The 27,377-nt window shown below is 38.4% G+C and overlaps 4 protein-coding genes and 1 pseudogene across 9 annotated transcripts in view; 2 read left to right on the top strand and 3 right to left on the bottom strand.

The window, feature by feature from the left end:
* The window catches only part of LOC125801291 (zinc finger protein 239-like), a 327,337-nt gene that overhangs the window by 275,539 nt on the left and 24,421 nt on the right, over positions 1-27,377 (top strand). The gene's annotated exons all lie outside the window — the stretch shown is intronic.
* The window catches only part of LOC125801117 (zinc finger protein 850-like), a 527,199-nt gene that overhangs the window by 213,029 nt on the left and 286,793 nt on the right, over positions 1-27,377 (bottom strand). The window lies entirely within an intron of this gene.
* LOC125801428 (zinc finger protein 239-like) lies at positions 7,157-8,939 on the bottom strand (annotated as a pseudogene).
* The window catches only part of LOC125801170 (zinc finger protein 585A-like), a 272,387-nt gene continuing 258,775 nt past the window's right edge, over positions 13,766-27,377 (top strand). Inside the window, exon 1 of the mRNA XM_049477438.1 lies at positions 13,766-13,808. The gene's annotated coding sequence lies outside the window, so the exon portion shown is untranslated. The remainder of the gene's footprint in view (positions 13,809-27,377) is intronic.
* si:dkey-172k15.5 (uncharacterized) lies at positions 16,650-21,279 on the bottom strand. Its single transcript, XM_049478201.1, has 6 exons — positions 21,083-21,279; positions 20,847-20,949; positions 19,014-19,201; positions 18,723-18,919; positions 17,236-17,395; positions 16,650-16,786 (listed from the first exon to the last, which is right to left on the bottom strand). The coding sequence occupies exons 1-6, from the start codon at positions 21,144-21,146 to the stop codon at positions 16,650-16,652; spliced, it is 849 nt and encodes a 282-aa protein (XP_049334158.1). The 5' UTR covers positions 21,147-21,279.

Genomic DNA, 27,377 nt, shown 5'->3' on the forward strand with positions numbered 1-27,377 from the left:
ACCCCGGTCTGGGTCCGGACCCAAACTCACCCGAACCTACTGAGAAGGATTTAAAGTGGACATGAAACATTTAAAGTATTAAGTTTAATTCACAAGATGTATTTCCACTCTAACAAATTTGATAAGTTTAAAAGTTGTCAGTGAAACGGAATTAAAATAATAAGCAATCTAAATGTCATTTTTTTAAGTAAGGGCAGCGCCATGTTGTCCCAGCGCTGAAAGTGACGTCACAAGGTTGGTTCTCGAATGCCTCACTACTATAATCTATGAGTCTACCGTAAATTAATTCCTCAATAGATAATAAAATCCAAACCAAAACTCAATGCAGAGCGGAGGGGGACTTTTGTATTGCCCCTGGGTGTAGTAATACTGGGAGTAGTGAAAATTTAATAGGGTGAGGAATGAGAAATATTTACTTTCACTTTCATACCTGGCCTCTGACAGCTGTTCTTCAGCGGGGCTCGCAGAATCCTCCGGTTAGCTGCAATGCTAGGGGTTAGTGGCGAGCACTTTCTAGACCAGGACTATATGAAGGAGAGGGGTTTGAGTCAGGAGCATTAGCGCCGGATAAATAATCTGCAGTCCGAGGCTTTTTTCCTCCGTTTTTATTCTTCCTCTGATCAGCTGGGATGTACAGATCACCCGACTGAGGGTAACGTTACTATGAGAGCAGCAGCTGTAGCCGCACGGAACCAGCCCAACACCGCGCTCACCCAGCAGAGCAGCGAGAGGTACCGTTACCGAAAGTCTAGATAAAATGACAATTTAAAGATAACATAGCTAGCGTTAGCTACTTTTCTATCTATCTTACCATAGCTAGGCAACGCTAGTTAACTAGCTAACGCTAACTAGATGAAGCTAAGTACCCAGTAAGCTTTCTAACTTCTAAACTGAACGGTTTATCAACCAAACAACGCCCGGGTGTATCAATATCCACTTAAATCATGTCCGTTTTATTCAGTCTTAATGAACTCTGGACTTTACATGTTAAATAGCTAAATGTATATAAACTAGCTGGTTAACTGGATGGCAGTACCTGCTGTGGACGCGCTGCAGGGTTTCAGCACGGCTCCACGTAGAGAGAGAACAGACACCTCCAAAAACCTCTCTCTCTCAGAAAAGCATCTGAAAAGTACTGCTCAGGTTTCTGCAGGAAAGATCTCTGAGTAAATGCTCCATGTTAGCCTAGTTCAGCTTTGTCTTCATCCATAATCTCCAAAAACAACAAGCTCTTTTACGCTAGCTCTGTAACTGGGCTCTTAACCCCTTTTAACAGTGGCCAAAAAAGGGAAATTTCCCCATGTTTTGAGGGTCCCTCTATTCAGCTTTGAATATTTTTTTAACTTTACACTGTACCCTGGTGATCAATGGCTCATATGAAAGTAGATACTTAGGGTCCAAAAATGGACCCATTGGTTTTCAGTATTTGGTAAATTAAATAACCTATTATTGATGATACATTTTGACAATTTTTCAAAAAAAATTTAAATCGCCTATTGTTTTCACATACAAATCATCATATCTTTAAATAACATGATGGTATCAAACTAATTCTGCTTATACAGGTGCACTAACTACTTGTCCATGAGCAGCCAAAATTTTATTTATCTACCTATAAGCCTATAACTTTTATTAAAGTTTAACCAAAGTGTGCCAAAAACGTCTCCAAGTGTCCCAAATGGTGTCCAAATGGCACAAAGTTCCCCAATGGCAAAAAACTTCTGTATACAGTCACAAATCTCTGTAAATGACTCAAAAGTAAAAAGAAAACTAATATATATACATAATATCATGTATATATACATAAATATATTTATACATAATATATATATATATATATATATATATATATATATATATATATATATATATATATATATATATATATATATATACACATACATACATATGGCCGAATCAATAGTGTTACACTGATGAGTTAATGTACAATTGCTCCCCAGAATCACTCAAACAGCTCCAGCAAAACTTCTGATAAGTGTAAAGTTTTGTTTGTTGAACGCTCCACGAAGCGCTTTGCTTCCAAATAACAGTGAACGCACCTCAAAACACACACCGTCTTCATCCGCTCTCACTCTGAGTCAGGAACCTCCTTATTTACTGCTGATTCGCCTAAACTCGCTGATTGACAGCCTTCCAGACCAATGATATACCGCCTAGAACCGCTGCATAAAGGCGGAGCTAAGCCGTATGAACAGAGCAGAGGCGGAGACTGGAGCGCATACGCACGGCTGTATCTCTGGCTCTGATTGGTCTATTTTGACACACAATGGCTCGTTTGAAAGCTGAAAGTGTCTACAATTGGACGAAACGGCTGTCAGTCAAAGTCAATGGAGCTTTTCGAATTTCCCGCTGTGTTTTTTTCGACGCTGAATAAATTATCAGAGCTTTTCAGCGCGTAAGTCTTCACGCTCTGAGGCTGATTACAAAAAAACAAAGCGCACTGGATTATAATACTCTGATGGATTTTGAAGAGGACATCTGTGGCTAAATGGAAAGCTGTATACTACTTTTATTTCTCAACCCTGATGGATTAAATTTCGATGGGGAAGTTCAGGATTTAAATGCTCCAGTGAAAAATAGCGTTTTTTTCATCTTGGGTGAGTAAGCTGTTTAACATGTATAAAGCGGTTTTATTCGAGTTTAAACTGTATTTTGTAGTTGCTGTAGGTGTTTATGATTTTTTAAGGTGATAAAAGTTAAAGTTAAAGGGGACATGAAACACTTCAAGTATTTAGTATAATTCACAAGATGTATTTTCACTCTAACAAATTTTAGAAGTTTAACAGTTGTCAGTGAAGCGGAATTAAAATAATAAGCAATCTAAATGTCATTTTTTTAAGTAAGGGCAGCGCCATCTTGTCCCAGCGCTGAAAGTGACGTCACGAGGTTGGTTCTCGAACGCCTCACTACTATAATCTATGAGAAAACCGTAATTTAGATCCTCAATAGATAATAAAATCCAAACCAAAACTCAATGCAGAGCGAGGGAGCACTTTTGTATTGTCCCTGTGTGTAGTAATACTGGGAGTCGTGAAATTTAATAGGGTGAGGAATGAGAAATATTCACTTTCATACCTTCAGCGGAGGCTCGCAGCGCTGAAAGAATCCTCCCGTTAGCTGTAATGCTAGGGGTTAGTGACGAGCACTTTCTAGACCAGGACTATGTGAAGGAGAGGGGTTTGAGTCAGGAGCATTAGCGCCGGATAAATAAGCTGCAGTCCGAGGCTTTTTTCCTCCGGTTTTTTTATTTTTGCTCTGATCAGCTGAGATGTACAGACCGTCCGAATGGGTAACGTTACTATGAGAGCGGCAGCTGTACGAGCCGAACGGAACGAGAACAACGCGCTCACCCAGCAGAACAGCGAGAGGTACCGTTACCGAAAGTCTAGATAAAATGACAATTTAAAGAGAACATAGCTAGCGTTAGCTACTTAGCTAGCTATCTTATTATAGCTTATTATAGCTAGCTATCTTATTATAGCTAGCCAACGCTAGCTTACTAGCTAACACTAACTAGATGAAACTAAGTACCCAGTAAGCTTTCTAACTTCTAAACTGAACGGTTTATCAACCAAACAGCACCTGAGTGTTTCAATATCCACTTAAATCATGTTCGTTTCAGTCAGTCTTAATAGACTCTGGACTTTACATGTTAAATAGCTAAATGTATATAAACTAGCTGGTTAACTGAATGGTAGTACCTGCTGTGGACGCGCTGCAGGGTTTCTGCACGGCTCCATGTAGAGAGAGAATAAACACTCCAAAAACGTCTCTCTCTCAGAAAAGCATCTGAAAAGTCCTGCTCAGGTTTATAGAGGAAAGATCTCTGAGTAAATGCTCCATGTTAGCCCAGTTCAGCTTCATCTTCATCCATAATCTCCACAAACAATAAGATCTTTTCCTCTAGCTATATGCATGGGATCTTAAACCAACCAACCTCGTGACGTCACAAGCGCTGCACGGGCAACATGGCGGCGCCCTAGCTCAAACGTAGCAAACATAAATATATTATAATTTAGTGTGTAAACATTTTATATAAAAAATTCCCCCCCAAATAAATTCCATTATATTTAATCCCTTAGAAAACTTGTCCAAACTGAAATGTTTCATGTCCCCTTTAAGTTCATAGTTTTGGGTCTGTAGGGGCTGCTGTGTTTAAAGCCCCTCTCTGTGTTGGCTGCGGTGTGTGTCACCCCTCCCCCTTCTCCCCCTCCTCCCGTCTGACTGCCTGAACTCACGCACACACCGCTGCACACACACACAGCCACGGGAGTCCCCCGTCATATCAGAGCGGTTTCACCGCAAAAACATTATTTATTTGTTTATAATTAATCAAAATGTCCGCCGAGTCGATTTCCATTCCGCCGGCGGAATGGCCACTAGGGGGACTGCGGAAAGGACAAACCAACCTCGTGACGTCACCAGTGCTGCACGGGCAACAAGGCGGCGCCCTAGCTCAAACGTAACAAACATAAATATATTATAATTTAGTGTGTAAACATTTCATATAACCCCCCCCCCCCCAAATAAATTCCATTATATTTAATCCCTTTAATATAATCCCGAGCAGAAATAAGAGTTTCAGATTTACCTCAGATTCAGTGAATATGAGCGGGAGCAGAGCGCGGGGTCCTGCAGCATGGAGCGTTTTCCCTCAGAGGAACTCTGATCCACGCGGGGACTCAGAGCGCTCTCTGGTTAGCAGTGTTAGCGGTCCTGGTGTTCAGTGGAGGCGGAGAGAGCGCGAGTCAGTCCGGGGAACAGTCTGTCGGAGCGGCGCTGCAGCGGAGAGTTCACGGCTAGCGCAGAGCAGCTAATACACGAGGCTAAACACAGCTAGCCGAGCTGGCTAAGCTAACAGTGCTAACAGAACTTTACTTATAGAGAGATTATCCCAGCTTTATCCACCAGCACACTCTCAGTATGGACTTCAGTGTCCTTAAAATTACCGGTTAGTGAGGAACTTTTTCCTTCTCGCCTCTCCCGCGCTGCTACTCCCGCATCTCCGCTGTTCTCTCTCGTCCCGTGGGCGGGCCCGTTCCAATCCTCTACTCCACCCTCACCTGTGCACTTCTCCCTCAGTAGATCCCTTAATCACTTTTAAGTGACCTTCTTGCATTAACACAGAAAATAAATGAAATATGTAATCTGTACTGCTTTTCTTTTTAAACTATTTACACAAACACAATTACTATTTTGAACATGTTTAGTACTCTTTTAAACCATCACTATGCATTTATAAGACTTTAATTATTATTGTATTTTTAGTGTACCTATTTTAGAACTAGGGAGTTTTACATTTTTTACCCGGGGCTACATGAGGAATATGCGAGAGGGGTGTATCCCATACTGAGATACCGAATGAACGCTTGAAAGAGAACACAAATCACAAGAAAAAAAAAAATGCAAGAAATAAAACTAATTTACCGGACTTGAAACACTGTTACTAGTGCTGAAACACTTACATTGGTCAGTAAAAAAGCAACTGCTTTGTTTGTACATTTAGCTAGGCTAGCTAGCAATAATAGTGGTCAGTTAAACAGCAAATACTGTTGTTTGGATACTTAGTTAGCTAGCTATCAATAATAGTAGTCAGTAATACAGGAAATGCTTTGTTTATACATTTGGTCAGTAAAATAGCAAATGCTGTGTTTGGATATTTAGCTAGACAAGCTACCAATAATAATGGTCAATAATTAAGTATATAACAATTAAGTATAGTTGGTGAATGACTATGCTCTTCAAAAAACAACACAACCCACAAGCATTCACATAAAAAAACCTTATAAACATGAAATCAAGTTAAAAACATGATACTCTACCTTTGGAAGTAATTGTTTATTTAACCTTTTTAAGTCTGAACCAATAACAAAAAACAACATCTTTTTCCGAATTTCAATCTTAAATTGACTATTATGTTACACTTCAACACAAATCCATTTTACATTGGATTTCTCTTTTGGACGCCTTTGAGTATTCAACAAATAATAACATGAGACAATCTCAGGCCTATAGGTTTCATGTCAAACATATGTTGAGAAAACACAATGAGATTGCAGATCTGCAATCTAAAAGCCGTTTATTAAAACACACAGATGAGTAACAATAGAGGTGAAGCAATACAAAGATAATAGTTTGTAGTGGATAAAACAATTAAACTAAATGATTTGGATATTCTTAATGAATTTGAAGATTAAAAACCTTCAGCAACATATAATATTCAATAAGAAAAAGATAAGAGAGCATAAAACTTGAGTAATACAACAACCAAATATCCCTCTATGGTAACAGATTTTTAATCAGAACGACTGAACCATAGACCAACGAGAACACCAGCAGAGGGAATGAATGAGCCCACAACCTTACTGCACTACACAAGCCTGGAGTGGGTTGATTTCAGTTTGAGAACTACAGCTGGAGCGTTTTATTTAACCTCTGGAAAGGATTTTGTAGGCCTCTCTGCAGAGTCTGGATGCTCCTCTGGTCCACATGGCAGTACCCAGCACAGTGTCGTCTCTCTGTGGCTCTGGGTCTCACTTTTGGGAGCACACTCTGGAGTTCCTCAGGTGGTGTTTTCACTTCTTTCATGCAGATGGGCCTAGCGGTTAATAGCATTAAGATAAGCTATGCTAAGCTTGGGGAACTGAGGACGGCTTCCACAGAGTGAAAAAAGAGATACTAGAAATTCATAGAAATAATCAAATCTGCATATACTAGAAAAGGGGGTTAAAATCATTAAAATCATAAGCTCTGAAGGTTTGGTCCAAAACATTTAGTTGCCAGCTAAGAATCCTACTCACTATGACATCTAAATTTTAAAGACTACGTTTTTTCCATTCTTCAGAACTGAACTCCTACCGTAACTACCCTAAAAGCTCAGCTCTGTCTCACAAAGAATGTCCTGGAATATCAAACATATTAGAAAACATAACATGGAGCTCAATAAACATGATCGCTGGATGAGATTAATTTTGCTGAACCTGTAAAATCCATTGTTAAATTCAGTTCATGTTTGTTTCTGGTGGAACGTGTCCCAAGTGACAAAGTGAAACATTTGTGTAGGATAAGGTGTTCTGTCTGAAAGATTTACGATTTGCACTTTTAATTGCCTAACAGATTTGAGATGGAGTTTTCTCTCCTGTGTGAATGCGCTGGTGTTTTTTGAGTTTACTCTTTTGATTAAAACTCTCCCCACAGTCTGAGCAGTGATACGGTTTCTCTCCTGTGTGAATGCGCTGGTGTTTTTGAAGATTACTCTGTTGAGTAAAACTCTTCCCACAGTCTAAGCAGTAATACGGTTTCTCTCCTGTGTGAATGCGCTGGTGTTTTTGGAGAGCACTCTGTTCAGTAAAACTCTTCCCACAGTCTGAGCAGTGATATGGTTTCTCTCCTCTGTGAATGCGCTGATGTATTTTGAGATTACTCTGATGATTAAAATTCTTCCCACAGTCTGAGCAGTGATACGGTTTCTCTCCTGTGTGAATGCGCTGGTGTATTTCGAGAGAATTTAGTGCAGTAAAACTCTTCCCACAGTCTGAGCAGTAATACGGTTTCTCTCCTGTGTGAATGCGCTGGTGAATTTTGAGATTACTCTGTTTATTAAAACTCTTTCCACAGTCTGAGCAGTGATACGGTTTTTCTCCTGTGTGAATGCGCTGGTGAATTTTGAGATCACTCTGTTGATTATAACTCTTCCCACAATCTGAGCAGTAATACGGTTTCTCTCCTGTGTGAATGCGCTGGTGAATTTTGAGATTACTCTGTTTATTAAAACTCTTTCCACAGTCTGAGCAGTGATACGGTTTTTCTCCTGTGTGAATGCGCTGGTGAATTTTGAGATTACTCTTTGCAGTAAAACTCTTTCCACAGTCTGAGCAGTGATACGGTTTCTCTCCTGTGTGAATGCGCTGGTGAATTTTGAGATTACTCTGTTGATTATAACTCTTCCCACAATCTGAGCAGTGATACGGTTTCTCTCCTGTGTGAATGCGCTGGTGTTTTTTAAGAGTATTCTGTTTAGTAAAACTCTTCCCACAGTCTGAGCAGTGATACGGTTTCTCTCCTGTGTGAATGCGCTGGTGAATTTTGAGACTACTCTGTTTAGTAAAACTCTTGACAGAGTGCTGATGTTTCTCCATGTCGGGACTTGGCTTCATTTGTCTGTTAAATGTAGCAAACTGTTTCTGCGTGTTCTGGAGATTCTTCAGGACGGCTTGTGCTTCAACTCTTTCAGCAGTTTAACATTGCTCTTAGTTAAATATCCTGGTTGTTGGTGATGAAGTTCAGGAGAATAATTTCATTTCTGGAAAACACAAAGAAAAATGCAGTTAGTACAATATAAGCAGGTCAATTAACTGAAGAGAACTGCCTGAGGTGCCTATATTGACATCTGAGACATCTTCATATTACCATAAATGTTTCAGTATTTTTTCCCACTTCTAAGTCCTTAATGTAAAGGGGGTGCTGGTGGTCCTCCAGTCACTAGAGGTAGCCCACATTTTACCACTTGCAATAATCAGGCTGACGCCTGTTTACTGCCTTTATAAAGACTGCCCACTGTTTAGACAAACAGTCTTGATTCTTTTCTGGTCTCACTAGAACCTGACATCAATGGCTTAACTGATTTGTTTACTAAATCAATACAGCGGACACGGTGGCGTATCACAGCATCCGGTCGAAGCCCAACTTCATCTGTAGAACCAGAGAGCAGCTCCAAATTTCATCAACTCTAACTAAATGTTACTAAAGCAGTAAATCATTCTAGCACTTCCACCTTAAATATTATCAATTCTTCTTAGTTGTCCTGGAAATGTAACTAAACATTTAGTGAATAAAATAAAAGGACTATATGAACTCATACAGTGCATTTCAGCAGTTTGGAATGAATATGCTCGAGAGAGAGTGAATTCTTGTCCTGACTCTTTTCTGTTTTTATGTTCTAGACATGAAATAATATAATTTTTTTTCCAAACGAGGGACCGAAAGACATAAATCCTTGGGTTTTACAGATTGAGTGGGTCAGCCACCACACTCGCTGCTATCGCTACTGTGTTGCCAGATCTCTCTTAAAAAGTCCACACTAAATTGTTTTTCCCCGCAAGCAGTGTTGGGAAGCAACGGATTACATATAACAGTGTTACGTAATCAGATTACAAATTATAAGTAACTGTAATCTGTTCCCGTTACTGTTTCAGTAAGTGGTAATTAGATTACAGTTACTCTGCTAAAACAAAAGGACTTTCCTACTTTCGCTCTTCCAATCCAACACCGACAAAACGCTAATAACATTTTGCAGTGAAATCGTTCTAATATGACAGGGAACTGTCAGCGGCTCCGCACACACAACGAGACGAAGTTAACTGACATTTTGTCAACGAATAAAAACGAGATGAAAATGTTTGGCAGGGACGAAATCCAATCAGAACTGATTAAGTTCTGTGAAAGGTAGGGACCAGTTAGGAAGAGATCCAATCACTGCTACTTTAGTGAAGGTGGAGATAGATAGCTAGCGAACATCAACTACTTTGGTCTCTTATTATGGGCCAGTTCTGCCTATTAAACAGATCTCTTTTTCTCTCTGCCAGTCGCATTAAGGAAACACATCAGCTCCGATCTTACATGCACTCTTAAACATTATTCCCACATAAAATAAATCACATAATAAAACCTTTTACTATTGCAAACACTTTTTTAAATATGCATAAAAAGCTGTGTACCACGAACGATGGAGAAAAATATCAAATAAGTTTAAAAAAAATAAAGCAACTGTATAGAGGGGTACATTAATTTTGAAGGTAACATAAGGTTCTAGCCACCTTTAGCTAACCTAACCAATGCTATCTAAATAACTAAGCAGGTAGGCAATTTCAAACAATAATATACTATTAGCAGCCTGAATGTCTTAAACACATTACATTTGTGATAAGTTGTTGTTATATAGACTAAATGGTAGGATAATGGTTAATCCTTTTCTTTTATAATTAACTTTAGCTGTTAGGTGTGGTATTGGTAACAACACTGGGTCATTTAAGTAGCTAATGGGCTCCTTGCACTCACGGCTCTGACACATTTCCGTTTTCAAATAATGCGGCTCGGACGTTTCCGGTTGTTTTGTTTACATTCGCCTGTATAGGCAAAACGCACATTTTTTTTTACTGGCGAGAGGTCAAAATGGTCAGAAGTTAAACCAGAAACGTCAGAAGTTTGGAGATGACTGGAAAAGCATGCAGTGCCACTGCTTTTTAAATGGAATAATTAACGTTACAGCACCCAGGTTCCAAGTGTTTGGGAGAGGAGATCAGCTAAACGTACTTGGCTGAATGATCCACCGGCTAGCATTTTTATTATTATAGCTAGATATTATTATTATTATTATTATTATTATTGATGATATTATTATTATTATAGCTAGATATTATTATTATTATTATTATTATTATTATTATTATTATAGCTAGATATTATTATTATTATTATTGCTAGCATTTTATTAGACTTCCATTTGATAACAGGAGAAACTAACAACTAACAGTAATGCACCTAGCAAGCTAGTTAGCTATACTAGCTAATGCTGAGCTGTGTGAGCTAACGTAAAATATAAGAAAAAAAATCTTCGTAGTGTGTAGGTATGATATAGTTTATAGGCATATAGTTTAAAGTCTTTCTCTAGTTTTCTACTGGAAGGCTGTACTGGTCTCCTTGACGTTGAGGTAAATTTTTAGAAGCTCTTGTAAACACCAGCTGAAAATACTGCCATAACGAGTGTACTGGAAAAGCCAAACAGGAAACGCTGGAGCAGCACTGATGAAAAGTAGTTGCGCAAAGAGCGCATTTTGCTAATGCTAATGCTCCTGCCATAGTGCTGGAAAAATCTGTAAATCTAAGCTTACTGTAAATAAACAGAAGCGCCTTAAACACCCAAATAATCAGTTTTCAGGGGAGAAATCTGTGTAGATTAAAATCCAGCACTCGCTTTGCTTTTGAAATAAAAAGATAGAGAGAGAGAGAGAGAGAGAGAAACTTCTCCGTACCTTCTGTAGTTCAGCTTATCCTGCTCTTCCTCCGCTCCAGCTACAGACCCCGGAAGCTCAGCCTCATCCGGGTTATGTAGAGCCCCGCCCCTCCCCCCGCTACATCACATTATACCCCATCACCGCTAGAGGGAGCCCGCGAGGGAGTCCTCAATGCATGGAGCTGAATGGAGCTAAACAGCTAAACTCTCATTTAAAAAACTGTATAACTACTTCTCTGGGGTTTTCCTTTAATTTTACAAAGTAGAACAAAGTATTTCACTAAAATAGGAAAGAAAACGTACCTCTATATTTCCATTTTCTAAAACTAATATTTTTTATTCAGTAGATTTACTAGCATTACTGCTACTGATGCTGGAGTTACACACAGAACATGTTTAACAGGATTAAAACTGCAGTTTAAAAGCTTTAATAATTATCTCTGCGGTGATGAAACAGTTATAGTTGTTCTGTTTTGAGGAAATTAGTAAAAAATGTATTCTATAAAGTATCAAACATTTATAAATTATTATTTTGCTAAGAATAGTAATTTTTAAATGTTTGATACTTTTTAACAAATAGCACTAATTACTATGGAAAGGTCAGTGTCGTTGTTAGAGTACTAATTGTGACATTGATTCCGGCCTTTTTAAATCTAAATTTCATTTATAATATTATGGTTACATTTTATTTGCATTTACCTTCTTGATGTCCTGCAGATTCTTGAAAAGGAGATAGTACTGCAGCAGATCTTGTTTGTTGCTCACCTTGTCTAAAGTCTTTCTATTTATGTATTCTGAAAGCTTTCCATAAATTGAGGTCATTCACAGCTCCTCCCTGTAAAATCACTCTCTGACATCACAATAGACCATCCTGATTTCTGTATAGAAGGGTACTTCACACTGGTAAAACAATTTCAAACTTTATATGCAAATGTAAACTAATTAATTGTAAAATAAAGAAGGATTTGTTTAACAGTTTATTTGTTAATAGGATGATAAAAACAAGTTGGGGCATCACTTGAAGTTTACCATCAACAGTGAGGACCAAGTCCATCTGTTACAACTTTATTACATACAGTGTTAAAAAGCCTGTATCAATTTGGTGCAAGTTTTTAACAGTATTAACTTGCATGGCAAATTTTGTCAGTACAAAATAGTTTGAATATCCATGGTGACCATCACAAAGTGAATAATTGATTATTTAATACAAGGAGTAAGTGCTTCTCTTTGGGGTGGTCAAAATGGTACTATTGATAAATTAGGCGAAAGTTCACCTTATTCAGTTCATTTTCAGTAATCAAATTTTATTATTCAATTTTAAATTAAATATGGACTACATTATTTCCAATAGAACTAAGCACATTAAGGATCACTTGTTAACATAGGGTTTCTTGGTGTAAAACACTCTTACATACTGAAATAATCCTGAAGACTTCTTAGTTCTAATGGATATTTGCATTGAAAAAAAAAAGTGAAAAAACATTGTTACTTTAACAATAGTGCTGACCTGTAAGTAAAATTTGCTATTTGCTAAAAAGTGCTATTTGTAGGGGAGTTTTACGTAACTCAGGCAACCAGATGTGTTTGTCTTATATTTCTACACAGAACCTGATATAATCTGGCAACAGTAGTCTCCAACATCAGTAACTTCTTCCTTTAATATGTACAAAAAATGTGTAAAAGTTGGCTAATGTTTTGTAGCAGAATGAAAATGCTTGCTGAATGTATTTTGGAAAAGTAAAAAAAAAACTCTTAAACAAATCCATTTTATTTTACAAATAATTAGTTTAAAACTGATTTTTGCATACAAATTTCAAATGCTTTTATGTGAAGTACCCTTCTATACAGAAATCAGGATGGTTCATTGTGATGTTAGAGAGTGATTTTACAGGGACGAGCTGTGAATGACCTCAATTTATGAAAAGCTTTCAGAATACATAAATAGTAAGACTTTAGACAAGGTGAGCAACAAACAAGTTCAGCTGCAGTACGATCTCCTTTTCAAGAACCTGCAGGACATCAAGAAGGTAAAAGTAAAGAAAATGTAACCATAATATTTTAAATGAAATTTAGATTAACAAAGGTTTCTACTAAAATCAATGTCACAATCGGTGCTCTAACAACAGCACTGATCTTTCCGTAGTGATTAGTAGATGCTGTTTGTTGGAGTTGTACAGGAGCAATCAGAGAATCTCTATAAAGGAAAAAACTCACTTCAGAATCTGCTCTGAATCTCAAGCCACTCGACAAAGTCTGGAATGTATAAAAACGTATAAACAATTATTTTTAGCAAAAAAATAAAAATTGCACTAATTTCCTCAGAACAAGTATAACTGTTTCATGAATGCAAAGATAATTATTAAAGCTTATAACCTGCAATTTTAATCATTTTAAACATGTTCTGTGTGTAACTCCAGCATCAGTAGCAGTAATGCTAGTAAATCTACTGAATAAAAAAACATTAGTTTTAGAAAATGGAAATAAACGGTTTTGTTTTCTTTCCTATTTTAGTGAAATACTTTGTTCTACTTTGTAAAATTAAAGGAAAACCCCAGAGAAGTAGTTCTACAGTGTTTTAAATGAGAGTTTTAGCTGTTTAGCTCCATTCAGCTCCATGCATTGAGGACTCCCTCGCGGGCTCCCTCTAGCGGTGATGGGGTATAACGTGATATAGCGGGGGAGGGGGCGGGGCTCTCCATAACCCGGATGAGGCTGAGCTTCCGGGGTCTGTAGCTGCAGCACCGGAGGAAGAGCAGGATCAGCTGAACTACAGAAGGTAAGGAGAAGTCTCTCTCTCTCTCTCTCTCTCTCTCTCCATTTACACCACCAGCACTGGATCTTCTCCTAGCTCTGCTTAGCAGTCTGTCTGAGATAAATCTGAACTAAATCTGAGATAAATGTGGGTTAAATATGATCTGGATCAGTCATTAAATCAGGGTCTCTAAATGCACAGTGGTTCAGTCTCAGCATGGATCTACTTCTGGGTTCAGACTGATAGCGGATCAGAACCAGAACAGATCTTCCAGTTCTTGAGTTCTTCAGTCTGAATGTGGAACAGATCTGCTGAGCGCTTTACTCCTTATTCTGCGTGGTGATCAGGGGGCGTGTGTTCGAATGTCTGGTGCAGCAGCAGCTCCGTGATTTTCCCGTCAAAATAAAAGTCTGCCTGTTAAATATTACATTTAAAGGGGACATGAAACACTTCAAGTATTTAGTATAATTCACAAGATGTATTTTCACTCTAACTAATTTTAGAAGTTTAAAAGTTGTCAGTGAAGCGGAATTAAAATAATAAGCAATCTAAATGTCCTTTTTTAAAGTAAGGGCAGCGCCATCTTGTCCCAGCGCTGAAAGTGACGTCACGAGGTTGGTTCTCGAACGCCTCACTACTATAATCTATGAGAATACCGTAGTTTAGATCCTCAATAGATCATAAAATCCAAACCAAAACTCAATGCAGAGCGTGGGGGCACTTTTGTATTGTCCCTGTGTGTATTAATACTGGGAGTGGTGAAATTTAATAGGATGAGGAATGAGAAATATTCACTTTCACTTTCATACCTTCAGCAGGGGCTCGCAGCGCTGAAGCGTGAGAATCCTCCGGTTAGCTGTAATGCTAGGGGTTAGTGGCGAGCACTTTCTAGACCAGGACTATGTGAAGGAGAGGGGTTTGAGTCAGGAGCATTAGCGCCGGATAAATAAGCTGCAGTCCGAGGCTTTTTTCCTCCGTTTTTTATTTTTCCTCTGATCAGCTGGGATGTACAGACCGTCCGAATGTGTAACGTTACTATGAGAGCGGCAGCTGTACGAGCCAAACGGAACGAGCTAAACAACGCGCTCACCCAGCAGAACAGCGAGAGGTACCGTTACCGAAAGTCTAGATAAAATGACAATTTAAAGAGAACATAGCTAGCGTTAGCTACTTAGCTAGCTATCTTATTATAGCTAGCCAACGCTAGCTAACACTAACTAGATGAAGCTAAGTACCCAGTAAGCTTTCTAACTTCTAAACTGAACGGTTTATCAACCAAACAGCGCCTTGGTGTTTCAATATCCACTTAAATCATGTTCGTTTCATTCAGTCTTAATGACTCTGAACTTTACATGTTAAATAGCTAAATGTATATAAACTAGCTGGTTAACTGGATGGCAGTACCTGCTGTTGACGCGCTGCAGGGTTTCTGCACGGCTCCACGTAGAGAGAGAATAAACACTCCCAAAACGTCTCTCTCTCAGAAAAGCATCTGAAAAGTCCTGCTCAGGTTTATACAGGAAAGATCTCTGAGTAAATGCTCCATGTTAGCCTAGTTCAGCTTCGTCTTCATCCATAATCTCCACAAACAATAAGCTCTTTTCCTCTAGCTATATGCCTGGGATCTTAAACCAACCAACCTCGTGATGTCACCAGCGCTGCACGGGCAACATGGCGGCGCCCTAGCTCAAACATAACAAAAATAAATATATTATAATTTAGTGTGTAAACATTTTATATAAAAAATTCTCCCCCAAATAAATTCCATTATATTTAATCCCTTAGAAAACTTGTACAAACTGAAATGTTTCATGTCCCCTTTAAAAAGAAATAATTAGTTTTAGAAAGTATTGTAGTTAGGTAAGGGTCAGGCACTTTGCCACTAGTGTTTTTATAATAATTATTAGCTTACTGATTTAACAGAAAACTCACTATTTTACTGTAAAAATAAACATAATTAAAAAATCATTTCAAAATGTTCACAGTATCTTTAGCTACACTAAAGATAGTTTTATTAAACAGCCCCTTAACTGATACATTTAATAATAATAATAACACGACACATTACATTACATTGTGAATGAAGATACATCAAAATCATATATTTTATCAGAATGTAAAAACTGAGAACAAACAGAATATAGTAATCTGTTATTTGGCTATAATATTTGCTACTGAAGCAAGTGTAGCACAACAATAAAGTTCTACTGTACCCAGCAAACATGCCCACACCAGGCCAATGAGGGCCCAATGTGGGCTAACACATCGGCCCCATATGGGCAGCCCACATCGGGCCATTGGGGATTTGCACATCGGTGCGGTATCGGCCCCACGCCATCGGCCCCATATGGGCAGCCCACATCGGACCAATGGGGGTTTGCACATCGGTGTGGTATCGGCCCCATATGGGCAGCCCACATCGGACCAATGGGGATTTGCACATCGGTGCGGTATCGGCCCCACGCCATCGGCCCCATATGGGCAGCCCACATCGGACCAATGGGGGTTTGCACATCGGTGTGGTATCGGCCCCATATGGGCAGCCCACATCGGACCAATGGGGATTTGCACATCGGTGCGGTATCGGCCCCACGCCATCGGCCCCATATGGGCAGCCCACATAGGGCCAACGGAGATTTGCTCATCCGAACGGCACCAGCCCCAAGGCGTTGGCCCACATTTGGCCAGCGAAGATTTACTCCTCAATACGAAGTCGGCCCCAAAGCATTGGCTTATAGCGGGCCACCCACCGACCCACACACACTTTATTTAGATACACTTTAAATAAATAGAACAGATAAAGTTAATAATATAAAAAATGAATTCATTTGTTGATGCATTAATATAGCACAGATCATAAATTAACTATTTTTTTTTAAGAGATTGCATGAGACGCTGCTTTCGTCCACCTGAACGGTCTCGTGCATTCCGAAGCCAAACCTTTGCCACCTGCTCGATCTCTGCATCCTTTGGTGGTGGCATGATTGATCTTCTCACGGCCTCTTAAAATGATAATATAGAGATATCAGAATGCAGTCAAAAACTACATTTGTTAGTGTCTTTTCGTGTACTATGGTATGGTGCTATAAAAGAAAGTTATATAGTCATGTGAAAACTACCCAACTTGTCCCGCCTCTCCAAAAATGTTACAGTAGTTCTGATTGGATGTCTTCAGGCTATTTATGGTGGAGAGGTGCAGGGCAGTAGGATTTGTTTTGAAAAGTCTTATCTTGCCTAATATTATACAATTAAAGGTTAACCAATGGATAATCAACAAACTGGCTAAAAATATTGCTGTCCCAACACAAGCCAAAAATTGCATAATGGACATGTCAGAGGTTGTTAGGAAACAGCCTTAGGGCCTTTTATAGCTGCTTTTAAGGTCATTAAAATATAATAATATTCATTTGATGGATATACATCAACATTCATAAGTGATTAAATTACGTACCACACATAACTTTGCAAAGCTTTAGGGTCTGAAAAGCCATTTTCCCTCCGTGGCCAACCCAGTTCAATTTCATAGCAACTTCATTCGTCATGATTGTTGCCAGGACCCGTCTTGTTGCACCTGCGACATCCATGCCACCAACTGTACTCAGAAAGAGCACCTAGAATCAAATTACATTAAATTAAATTTAATTATCAGTATCTTTACAGCAGATAAGCAATGATAGTATTATTTACTAATTATTAACTAATGATGCAAAGGAAAAACACAACAAGAAATCTTAATCTATTACTGTATAAAGTAATGTAGGGGTTAAAGCAGGGGTTCCTATGCCAATCAGTAGAGAGGTTTGCTGATTGTAACTCATAAAATGGACATTCTCTAGATGAAACTGGATTTAGATCTTTTTTTTTTTTGTTCCAGCATTAGTGATGTTACACTTACAATTCTATTTCAGTAACTGCCACACTATTTAAAATTGAACAACCTTGAAAGATTATCAAACTAAGCAGGACAGACAATTTATTAATGAAATTCATATTGCAATTATGTAAAGATGAGCAGCTGTGTCAAGAACAGCATTATTCTACTGTGCATCAATACAAGGACAAATATGATCCTTACTGAGGAGTTTTTTGTGTGGTGCTCCTTTAATTTCAGTTAATTACATTATATTACATTGTATTTAGCTGATGCTTTTATCCAAAGCCACTTACAAGTAAAAACAGACATTAGAATTTCAAGGAAAAAAAACATTTGTAATTTTAGATAGAGCCTTAAGGAGGCCAAAGGGTGTATAAATCCATTTGCAGCTTCTCCTCCATGGTTGAAAGGCAGCTGTTCTGTGTGTAAGAGGCTCGTATGTGCCTCTCTCACACACAGCTGAACTGTTATGTTTTAGGGCGGGGCTGCGCTCATGCAGCGGTTCTCTCTATTGAAATGAATAGGATGCGCTGTGCTGGTGGACGGGGAGGGGATGCGTCTTTCTTGCGGGTGGACGGCAATAACACTAAAATTTGATTTCAAGTCGCGGGCCACAAAACATCAGTGCTCACTACAGACTGTCTACCTCTGTGGATAAGCCATGCGGACCCCTAGAGGGTGCTTCGCGGCTGATTCAAAAGATAGATTAATTCTGCTTAATGTTAAAAAGTATGCATGATATTTAACTTCGTCTTTTACAAATCAGTTCATCTTCTACGAACAACTCTTTAAAAGGTACAGAAATGTTTACCAGGGCGTCATAACATTTACATGCAAAAATACTGTTTCACAGTTCAATTGTTTTTTTTTGCTATTGATATGGTTTCTAAAAACATACAAAGTTTCAACATATAACTGATTTTCTACAGATTGTTGACTTATGCCCATGTTTGATTCTTTATTGCATGATTTTTGTCAGGAGAAAAACATGACTTCACATTCTAAAACAGCATCATTAAGGACAGTATTAATGTTTTAAATTTGTATCACTCTTCTTTACCTACCAGTTGCTGTTGGAAGCTCTTGTCTTCCAGCTGTGCCTCTAGAGGGACTATGTCATCTGTGCTTTTTAGTGGGAGGTTGAGGCCATCAGGGGCACTGATTGTGTTGGTGGTTGTGGTCAGACCTGCTACCATCCTCTTTAAAACTGCCAGCTCTTCCTTTATGTTCTCCAAAGCAGATACTACATAACGGTCCCAAGCTGAGAATAAACAAAACCAGAGCATTACTAGCTAATCATTTAAAAATTGCAAAATTAATCAGGCTTTCTTCAAGATAAGACCCTCATATCTTACCTGTAAACTGCATCACAGGGTCTAAAGGGAGAGACGGTGGTTGCGGTGAAGATGGAAGTGACAAAGAGGGCTGTTTCTCAGTGCTGGAGATTGACACACGGCAGGGTGGAGGTTTGGGGAGACTAAGACACCTTTTCTTCCCTCTGTGCCCAAGCGCCACATAGTCGTCATCTAATCTTTTGGCTGGTCTAGAATACACAAGATACAGGGCAAACACTAATTACTACTGTCAAATAAGTTAAGAAATACATGCAAGCTTTTGTTAATGAGTTCAGACTTCATGAGTGCAATAATAGTGTGTGCAGTGCAGTGAGTTCAGACTGAATGTGTTGAGCCTCCTTGTGTACACAAAGTGTGGAAAAATAAGTAAAAGTGCTTTCTATAAGATGATTTTACAAAAAAAATGACATAAGGGTAAAAACATGGACATTAAACAATCAGTGCAGCATAAAGCCTATTTGGAACAAACAGGCTTCATGCTGCACAGCTCTCTGAATGACATGAGTAATTTCAATACAAATAAAGGTGCTTGCACTCATTGACATAATCTCATAATTTGAAGGTCATAATTTAAAATTAGTCTGATTACACTATAGATATTGTAAAGTGTGCACCGAATCTTTTCAAGAATGCATACAATTAAGAAATCAAACAAAATGAACACTGCTTGTGTCTTTTAAAAGATGACTGATAAAACAAAAAATAAATAACCATAAGAAGCCATGGTGATAATAAAAACAAATAATGTTTTTTTTTTGTTCTTTTTGCTATCTAACAGTAGAAAATGCTAATAAAAATATAAACAAAAAAAAAATATTTTACCGAATCACTGATTGGCCAAGCACAGTGGATGTAGAAAATAGCAGGAATGCAATATGATATACTCAATGGACATTTTATTTTGCACAGCTTACATATTGGTGCACTTTTAGATTTACACTTACTGACTCTTGCTAATGACACAAACATTGCTGTGGCATGATAATGTGTGGCACTATCAGACACAGCACTGTTGATGTTAATTTTACACCTCTTAGTGTCACTGGTTAAGAACGGAGTTAAGAACAGACACTAACTACTAGCAAGATCAGATACATACAGAAGGCTGATTAAAGGAATCTTAACTCATCGTCAAACCTGAATTAAAGAAAACAGATCACCCTGTTTATAAATGACACCTACCTTTTACCTGCACTCAATTGTCATTTTGTCATTGATTTTGCTGGAAAGTTTAGGCACTCTCTATAGTTATCAGAACCACCTTTCTAGTAGCTACAACTTGGTTGAGTCCAACAGTAGACTTCAGCCCATGATTTTATGTTATTAATTCTCTAGTTCTTAATTTTGACCTGTTAAGTAAACATTTATGGGTGACAGACTCTCAAACTAGCAGGAAAACCCAGTAAAAACAGCAACAACAAGTCAGTATCACTGCTGTGTTGAGAAGGGTCCAAAAGCCAATATAGTGATGGTCCCACTGCACTGCTGGATTGGGTGCAGTGGAGGCAATACATTGTGCAGAAACAAACAAGCTACACTTTAATATAAAGGTGGATAATCAAAAAGGGTGAAAACACAGCAGCCCAAAATGATAAATAGGACAATGTGATGGATATAACAATGGAAGTCAGGCTGAACTAAAAATGTCCAAATCCAATCTGGTTGGATGGAGTGGAGTCCCACTGCGACATGTGTTGTGTAATTATTGCATTTCAGTATCAAATATGAAACTGTACAAAACAAATCTGAAGGTATGTTTTTTTGGCATTCACATTCCCAACGTATATGAAGAAAAAGATTGCCACTTTTACATGCTGCATGAAAATGACTTACTTTTTTGGTCGAGCCCCTCGTTCCAGCTCCTTTTCACTCTCACTCATAAAGATTATTTCTTCTTCGATAGCCTTAGCCTTTTTTCTTGCCTTTTCATAGCTATCTATTGCATACATGAAAAAACAAAGAAACAACTACATTATGAACTGAAAGGATGTTATAGATAGTTAAGTAGATATCTGAGATCACCAAAATGATCAAATATACGTATGTCCTTAGCAATATAATTGAATTACCTGTTGTATAGGAAACATCAACATCATAGAGTGTCCATGCATCATTTGGTTCTCTGTGTTCCATTACTGCTTTTTTATTTTGTCTGGTGAGACAAATGATGGCCAGAAACACTTCTGTTCCCCTTGCATCCAACTGGCACTTATTACGGCAACCTCCTCCCTCTCCGGAAATTCAACAACTTTGAACATTTTTCCACTGTCCTGAATAAACAAAAAAAATTGGACTTATAGTTTAAAAAAAAAGTTAAAAAAAAGCTAAAAAAAGGTTCAGCTCAGCAAAATTAGCACTGATGGAGAAGTGGAGAAGCAGCCCATGCAGAACCAAGTGGAAGTAGCACATACTTTTTATAAATGTCACTTATTTTCACAATTTTCTCATTTGTGCTGACATTCCAGACTTTGAACAGTCCAATATCGCTGGTGTTCATTATTTCTGGGTACAACGACTCTTGTCTCTCAAACTGCTGGAAGACAATGAAGGTCTCATTTTTTTCAGAAAATATTTTCTGCACTAATCCCAGTTCTCCACTTTTTAGTATGACACAGTTGTTGCCTGTGCTGCTGGTAATGGAACAGGTCCCCAGATTAATTCTCTGTAGTTTCTCAGACTGGAAAGGTGCTTGTCTTTCAGAATGTCTTTCCACAAGTCCTACAGTTTTCCTGGGCTTCTTTGGCGCTGCAAATGCTCTTTCCTGAAATATCTGATGCACAATTTGTTTTAGAATTCCCTGTGGCTTTCTTACCATTCTTTTTAGTTTCTTCATGTAATTTTCAAATGGAAATGACGATATGCCATCGAGTGCACCAAATCTTCTCACATCATCAGCCAGGTGTGTCAGGTTGTGCACATTGTAAACCATCTCCTCTCGTCCGTATAGCTTTTCATACTCTTGTACAAAATAGTTCAACAGGCTTTCAGTGTAATCGCAGTAATGTGTGCAAAGGCTGGGACATAGCATCAAATATATTGCCAGTGTCAGAATTAGGAAGTGACTGTAGAAATGTGATGGTATGTTTTCCTGAAGTACAACTGGGCCTGTGTAGAGCAGGAACTGCCTGAACTCCGTAGCCTTCCAACGATTTATTTCTGAAAGTGCTCTTGGTTTCCTTGCAAACTCACATGGGATGTATGACCGTAGAGACAGGAGATTTTCAGATATCCTACTTACAGCCTGGGAGCCAAGTCTGCATCTAAGATCACCTTTAAGCCAAAATAATAAAAGCTTTCTTGTGACTCCCAAACATACTAGATGCATATAATCCAACACAAATTGTGTCACAAGACCAACATCAGCACTACGAATAATAAAAGGCAGATTATGAATCAGCACCATGGAGCAAATTCTATCCAAAATATTATATAAAAATGTTTATATAAAAACAAATGCTATACACCTATAAAAGCTATACAGTATATGTCTTGAAAAAATATGAAATGTTACTGTTTGTGTGTTTTATGAATGTGGGCTGACCCACACTGGCTCTGCATGGGATTTGTGTGGGCATGCTAGAGTGCAGTTTGCCCACATATAACCCACACTGGCCCTTTAGGGTGTGAAATGGTGCAGGCTGAATGTGGGCTGACCCACAGTGGCTCTGCATGGGATTTGTGTGGGCATGCTAGAGTGCGATTTGCCCTCACATATCCTACACTGGCCCTTTAGGGTGTGAAATGGTGCAGGCTGAATGTGGGCTGACCCACAGTGGCCCTGCATGGGATTTGTGTGGGCATGCTAAAGTGCGGTTTGCCCACAGATAACCCATGTTGGGCCTGCTTGGAATTTTAATGGGCTAGCCCCTGCCCACAGTGCCCGCACTTAGCCCACGAAGGGCCAATGTGTAGCTTTTTGCTGGGTAACTATATTAATATAATCTAATTAGCAATATGTTTAATGCATTTTAATGGATAATAATGTCTGAACTTGTCTTCTAAGAATTAATTGAAGCATAACTTAATAACTTTACAGCGTTTATTACTGTTGTAAGTGTAACAGAGTAATAAAATACCTTTGTTTTAGATGAACTTTATAAAATGAGGCACTTTAATGCTGTTAAATGAAGTTTTGGCGGCCCCTGTTGTTTAGTGGTGAACTGCAGTTAGGCTACGTTTGGTCTTTCTGAGCCACCGTACCTCAGCAGCGGTCTATGTGTTTCTGTGCTGCGGGTAGGTGCTGAGCTCCGTGTTTTATGAATAAATAGTGGTTAAAAACATGTTTTAAGTTAGAAATGCTGCTATTAATTCGAGTATAAGGCAGATTAAAAAGTGTTTTTGTAGAGAATTCACTGATTTAGGTAATAGTTAAGAGTTTATGAGCTTATTTCTCTCTTCTCTGTTAGAAGTTAAGTGAGACTAACACTAGGCTCAGTTTTCCCTCCACTGTCTGTACCAGCAGAATACAGTGTTGCCAACTCCTCAGTAAGGAAAGTAGCTATTGGCTGTCCTAAAAGTCGCTAAATGACGCCATCGCCTAATTTGCATAATACCTGTTTTTGAAGCTGTAAAGGATTAGGGTTGTGGGAGAGAAAAAAGTGTGTAAAAAACACCATAAATGTGTTAGAAATGTTACATATGAAAAACTTCTGTTGCTTTTTAAATAGGTAACTTTTTTACAATAACTTCATTTTTTCGTGAATTGCATAAATTAGTTTTTTGCCATGTTCTTAAATGTTATTATAAGAGCAGCAGTTTGTCAGAACTGTTATTCTAAAAAAAAATTTAGTTTATTTATTTATTTATTTTTTTGCGTTTTCTTAAGTTTTCTTTATTTTTAACCTATCATAGACAAATTATTCAATGGTTCAATACATAGGTTTATTTATTTCTTTATTTTTAGCTTTGTATTTAGCTTTGTTTTATTTTATTTTCTTATTTTTACGTTTTCTTTATTTTTAAACCTATCATAGAAAAATTGTTCAATAGATATTTAGCTTTTTATAAAGAGGCAGACACTGTGGAGGAGGTGAGTGACAGGCTGTGTGGTGAATGAGGTGACTGACTGAGACTGTGTGAGTTAAATTAAGGGATTTCTGTTCGTGTCACACTGAAGACACAGTTATATTTATACTTCTGCTCTGTAAATACAGAGCGGGGTCAGTCAGCGGCGGCTGTGGGCACGCGCAGTTTATTTACAGTGTTGGTGGAGCGGTGTGTGTGTGCTCTGACAGTCAGACTGCACTGTGAGTGGTGTGGGCGGGGCTAACGGCAGCGCGAGGACCAAGACTGTCTGTGTGCAACAGGGGCTTCACAGTGCACATGCACCTCCAAGCCCCAGAAATGCGCTCTCAAGCCCCAAACCTTCAGTGGCCAATGAAACTGGGTGTGTTCAGTCATAGAAGAGATCAGTATGAACGTGGCTAAATTGAATGCTGATATCACTTTAGCCAAGTAGCTAACTACTTATTAAATGTAAATGTATCAACGTTTCAGTTAGATTGTTTTAGCTTCTATGAGTAGCTAGCTAGCTAGCATTAAGCACATTTTATTGCTGAATTGCAACATGTCAGTTATAACAGTAGCAAGAAGCTAACTGGTTAGGTTGGCTAACTAGCTTACCTAACTGCTAATCAAGCTAACTAGCTATCTACAGCGTAACAGTAAGACAAAACATAGACACTAAAGCTTAAAACATTTAATATTCATGTGTTTACCTAACAATCAGTCCACCCACAATGCAACAACTTTATAGCTAAAGTTACCAGCGTTTTTTAAATCAGTATCTAATGTTAGCTTGAAAGCTAAAGTTGCAAGTGTTTTATAACAGGCAGCTAATTTTAGCTAGCTAGCTAAAGTTGCATCTAATGTTTGCTTACTTGCTAAAGTTGCAGGCGCTTTATAACAGGTATCTAATTTTAGATAGGTAGCTGAAGTTGCAAACGCTTTATAAGCAGTAGCTAATGTTAGCTTGCTAGCTAAAGTTGCAAGTGCTTTATAACAGGTAGCTAATGTTTGCTAGGTAGCTAAAGTTACCAGCTTTTTTTTAAATCAGTAGCTAATGTTAGCTTGCTAGCTTGAGTTGCAAGCACTTGTTACAGGTAGCTGATGCTAGCTTACTAGCTAAAGGTACCAGCATTTTTATAGTTGGTAGCTAATGTTAGCTAGTTAGCTAAAGTTGCAAGCATGTTATAACTGGTAGCTAATGTTAGCTAGCTGCAAGCGTTTTATTACCGTTAGTTAATGTTTGCTAGTTGCAAGAGTAGCTAAAATTTGCTTGATAGGTAAGATTCCAGCATTTTATAACCGGTAGCTAACATTAGTTACCTAGCTAAAGGTACCAGTTATGTATTTTCACCATAACGATGCTCTTGCCAATATGACAAAACACTAAAATAAAAATATATATATTTCGAGAATACACTACTGCAACAAAATGAACTTTTAATTTTATATTTGCCATATATTATTTAATACGATTTATGGCACACCCATTACTGAGTAATTTTATCAGATTTGTAACAGTCAACGATCCACAATGTCAGGATATTAATGATGCACTCTAAATATCTCCATATATCCAGGATTAAAGTAAAATAAATGATACTGGACAAATATAATCTGTCTCTAGTAGATATATAACAGTAAATGAGAACAATGTGAATTTTTCTTTAGCTAAAAAACAAACAAAAAAAAAACAAACAAAAAAAAAGGTGGGTGATATGGCACGATATTTCAGGGTATAATATTGTTCACAATATTTCAAAGTGGCTGAGAGATTTCAGTGCAGCAGCAGTGTGTGAACAGTTTGAATGATCTGTGTTTCTGTGCGCTCTCAATATGTGTGTGACAGGGCGCTGTCAGGGTTGCTTTCACCGCACTGCACGAGCTCTTCGTGTTTATGCGCGTTAACATTTTGCTCTTTGCCTTTTTGGTATCCATTTTGATACCCTGCCTTATAGAGAAGTGTGATATTAAAATCACAGCTTAATAACCTAAGAATGCCTCAACCAAGGGTGTCAAAAGTATTCACACTCATTACTCAAGTATAAGTAAAGATACTGGGGTTTACACATACTTTTGTAGAAGTTGAAGTATCAACTCAAATCTTTACTTAGGTAAAAGTACAAGTATTGCTTTTAAAAAGACTTAAAGGTATAAAAATAAAAGTAATGTAAGGGGAAAATTGACCTTATAAACAGAAGCCTTGGCTGCACTACATGAACCTATATTGCACAACCACCAATTACTAGTTGACTGTAAGTATAGTAATAAAAAATTTTCTCCACTATTGACCGTAGGAAACATTCAGTTTACCTCTGAAAAGAGTTGTTTTTACATACAACCATTCCGAAGCCTCTCGCTGCAGCTGGCGACGCATTATTGTCAGCGCAGTTCACTCAGAATGCTATGTATCTACTTTCTGTGTCAAGAAACAAAACACTGCAGTGGCGTGTTTGTTTTTATAGCCATGTGACATCACAGGGTCCGCGATGTGACTATCACACATCGCAATGTCTATTCTTAAACAATATATCATGCAGCCCAAGAGCATAGCATCAAATCCTTCATCATGCAGGAACTGCTGATACAATCCAGCCACATGAGGTCTAGCATTGTCCTGCATTAGGAGGAACCGAGGGGCCACTGCACCAGCATATGGTCTCACAATGGGTCTTAGGATCTCGTCTTAGGCTACCTCTGGCGAGCACATGGAGGTCTGTGAGACCCTCCAAAGAAATGCCTCGCCACACTATTACTGACCCACTGCCAAGTCAAGCAGTTATTATTGTCAATACTGCATATGTACAGGACATACAGACAATTGACATTAAGTTGCTCTCCTTCCCAGCATGATGAATGATTGTGTGCTGGGGACAGCATTGGGATGGGGGGGGGGGGGGGGGGGGGGTGGAGCAGGGTGAGAGTTCAGCCAGAAAGCATAGGTACTGAAGTGGTCTGTGGTCCCCACCTGCAGAACGACTCCTTGGCTGAGTATGTTTTGTTGATTGAAATTGATTGTCAATCATTGTGGACAGTTCATTTCAAAGAAGTTTGATTTACTTGGAGTTATATTGTGTTTAAGTGTTCCTTTAATTTTTTTTGCATATATATACTCACTATTTTTAATGGTATTATTTGCCATCCAGATGCACTTGAACTCCATATAAGAAATTTAGGTGAAATCAAAATAAAGGCAAATATAGTTTTGAACCGTTTGTAGTTTGATTTTTAGTAGGTAAAAAATATTTTGTTTTAGGTAATATCACCCATCTCTACATGAACTGCTGAAAAACACTTGGGTTTAAATAGTCATATCGCTTTTCGAATCTACGGTCTTTTATTTACTAAATGTGTAGCTAC

This window comes from Astyanax mexicanus, chromosome 4 (assembly GCF_023375975.1).
Source record: "Astyanax mexicanus isolate ESR-SI-001 chromosome 4, AstMex3_surface, whole genome shotgun sequence".
Taxonomy (NCBI): Eukaryota; Metazoa; Chordata; class Actinopteri; order Characiformes; family Acestrorhamphidae; genus Astyanax; species Astyanax mexicanus.

What these genes read in the sequence shown, in the direction of transcription:
- si:dkey-172k15.5 (XM_049478201.1), bottom strand. Translation starts at nt 21,146, where the DNA reads ATGGAACACAGAGAACCAAATGATGCATGGACACTCTATGATGTTGAT. An exon ending in TGATGTTTCCTATACAACAG is followed by an intron (nt 20,950 to 21,082) that starts GTAATTCAATTA and finishes TGTATGCAATAG; the next exon opens with ATAGCTATGAAAAGGCAAGA. An exon ending in AGAGCTTCCAACAGCAACTG is followed by an intron (nt 17,396 to 18,722) that starts GTAGGTAAAGAA and finishes ATTTGATTCTAG; the next exon opens with GTGCTCTTTCTGAGTACAGT.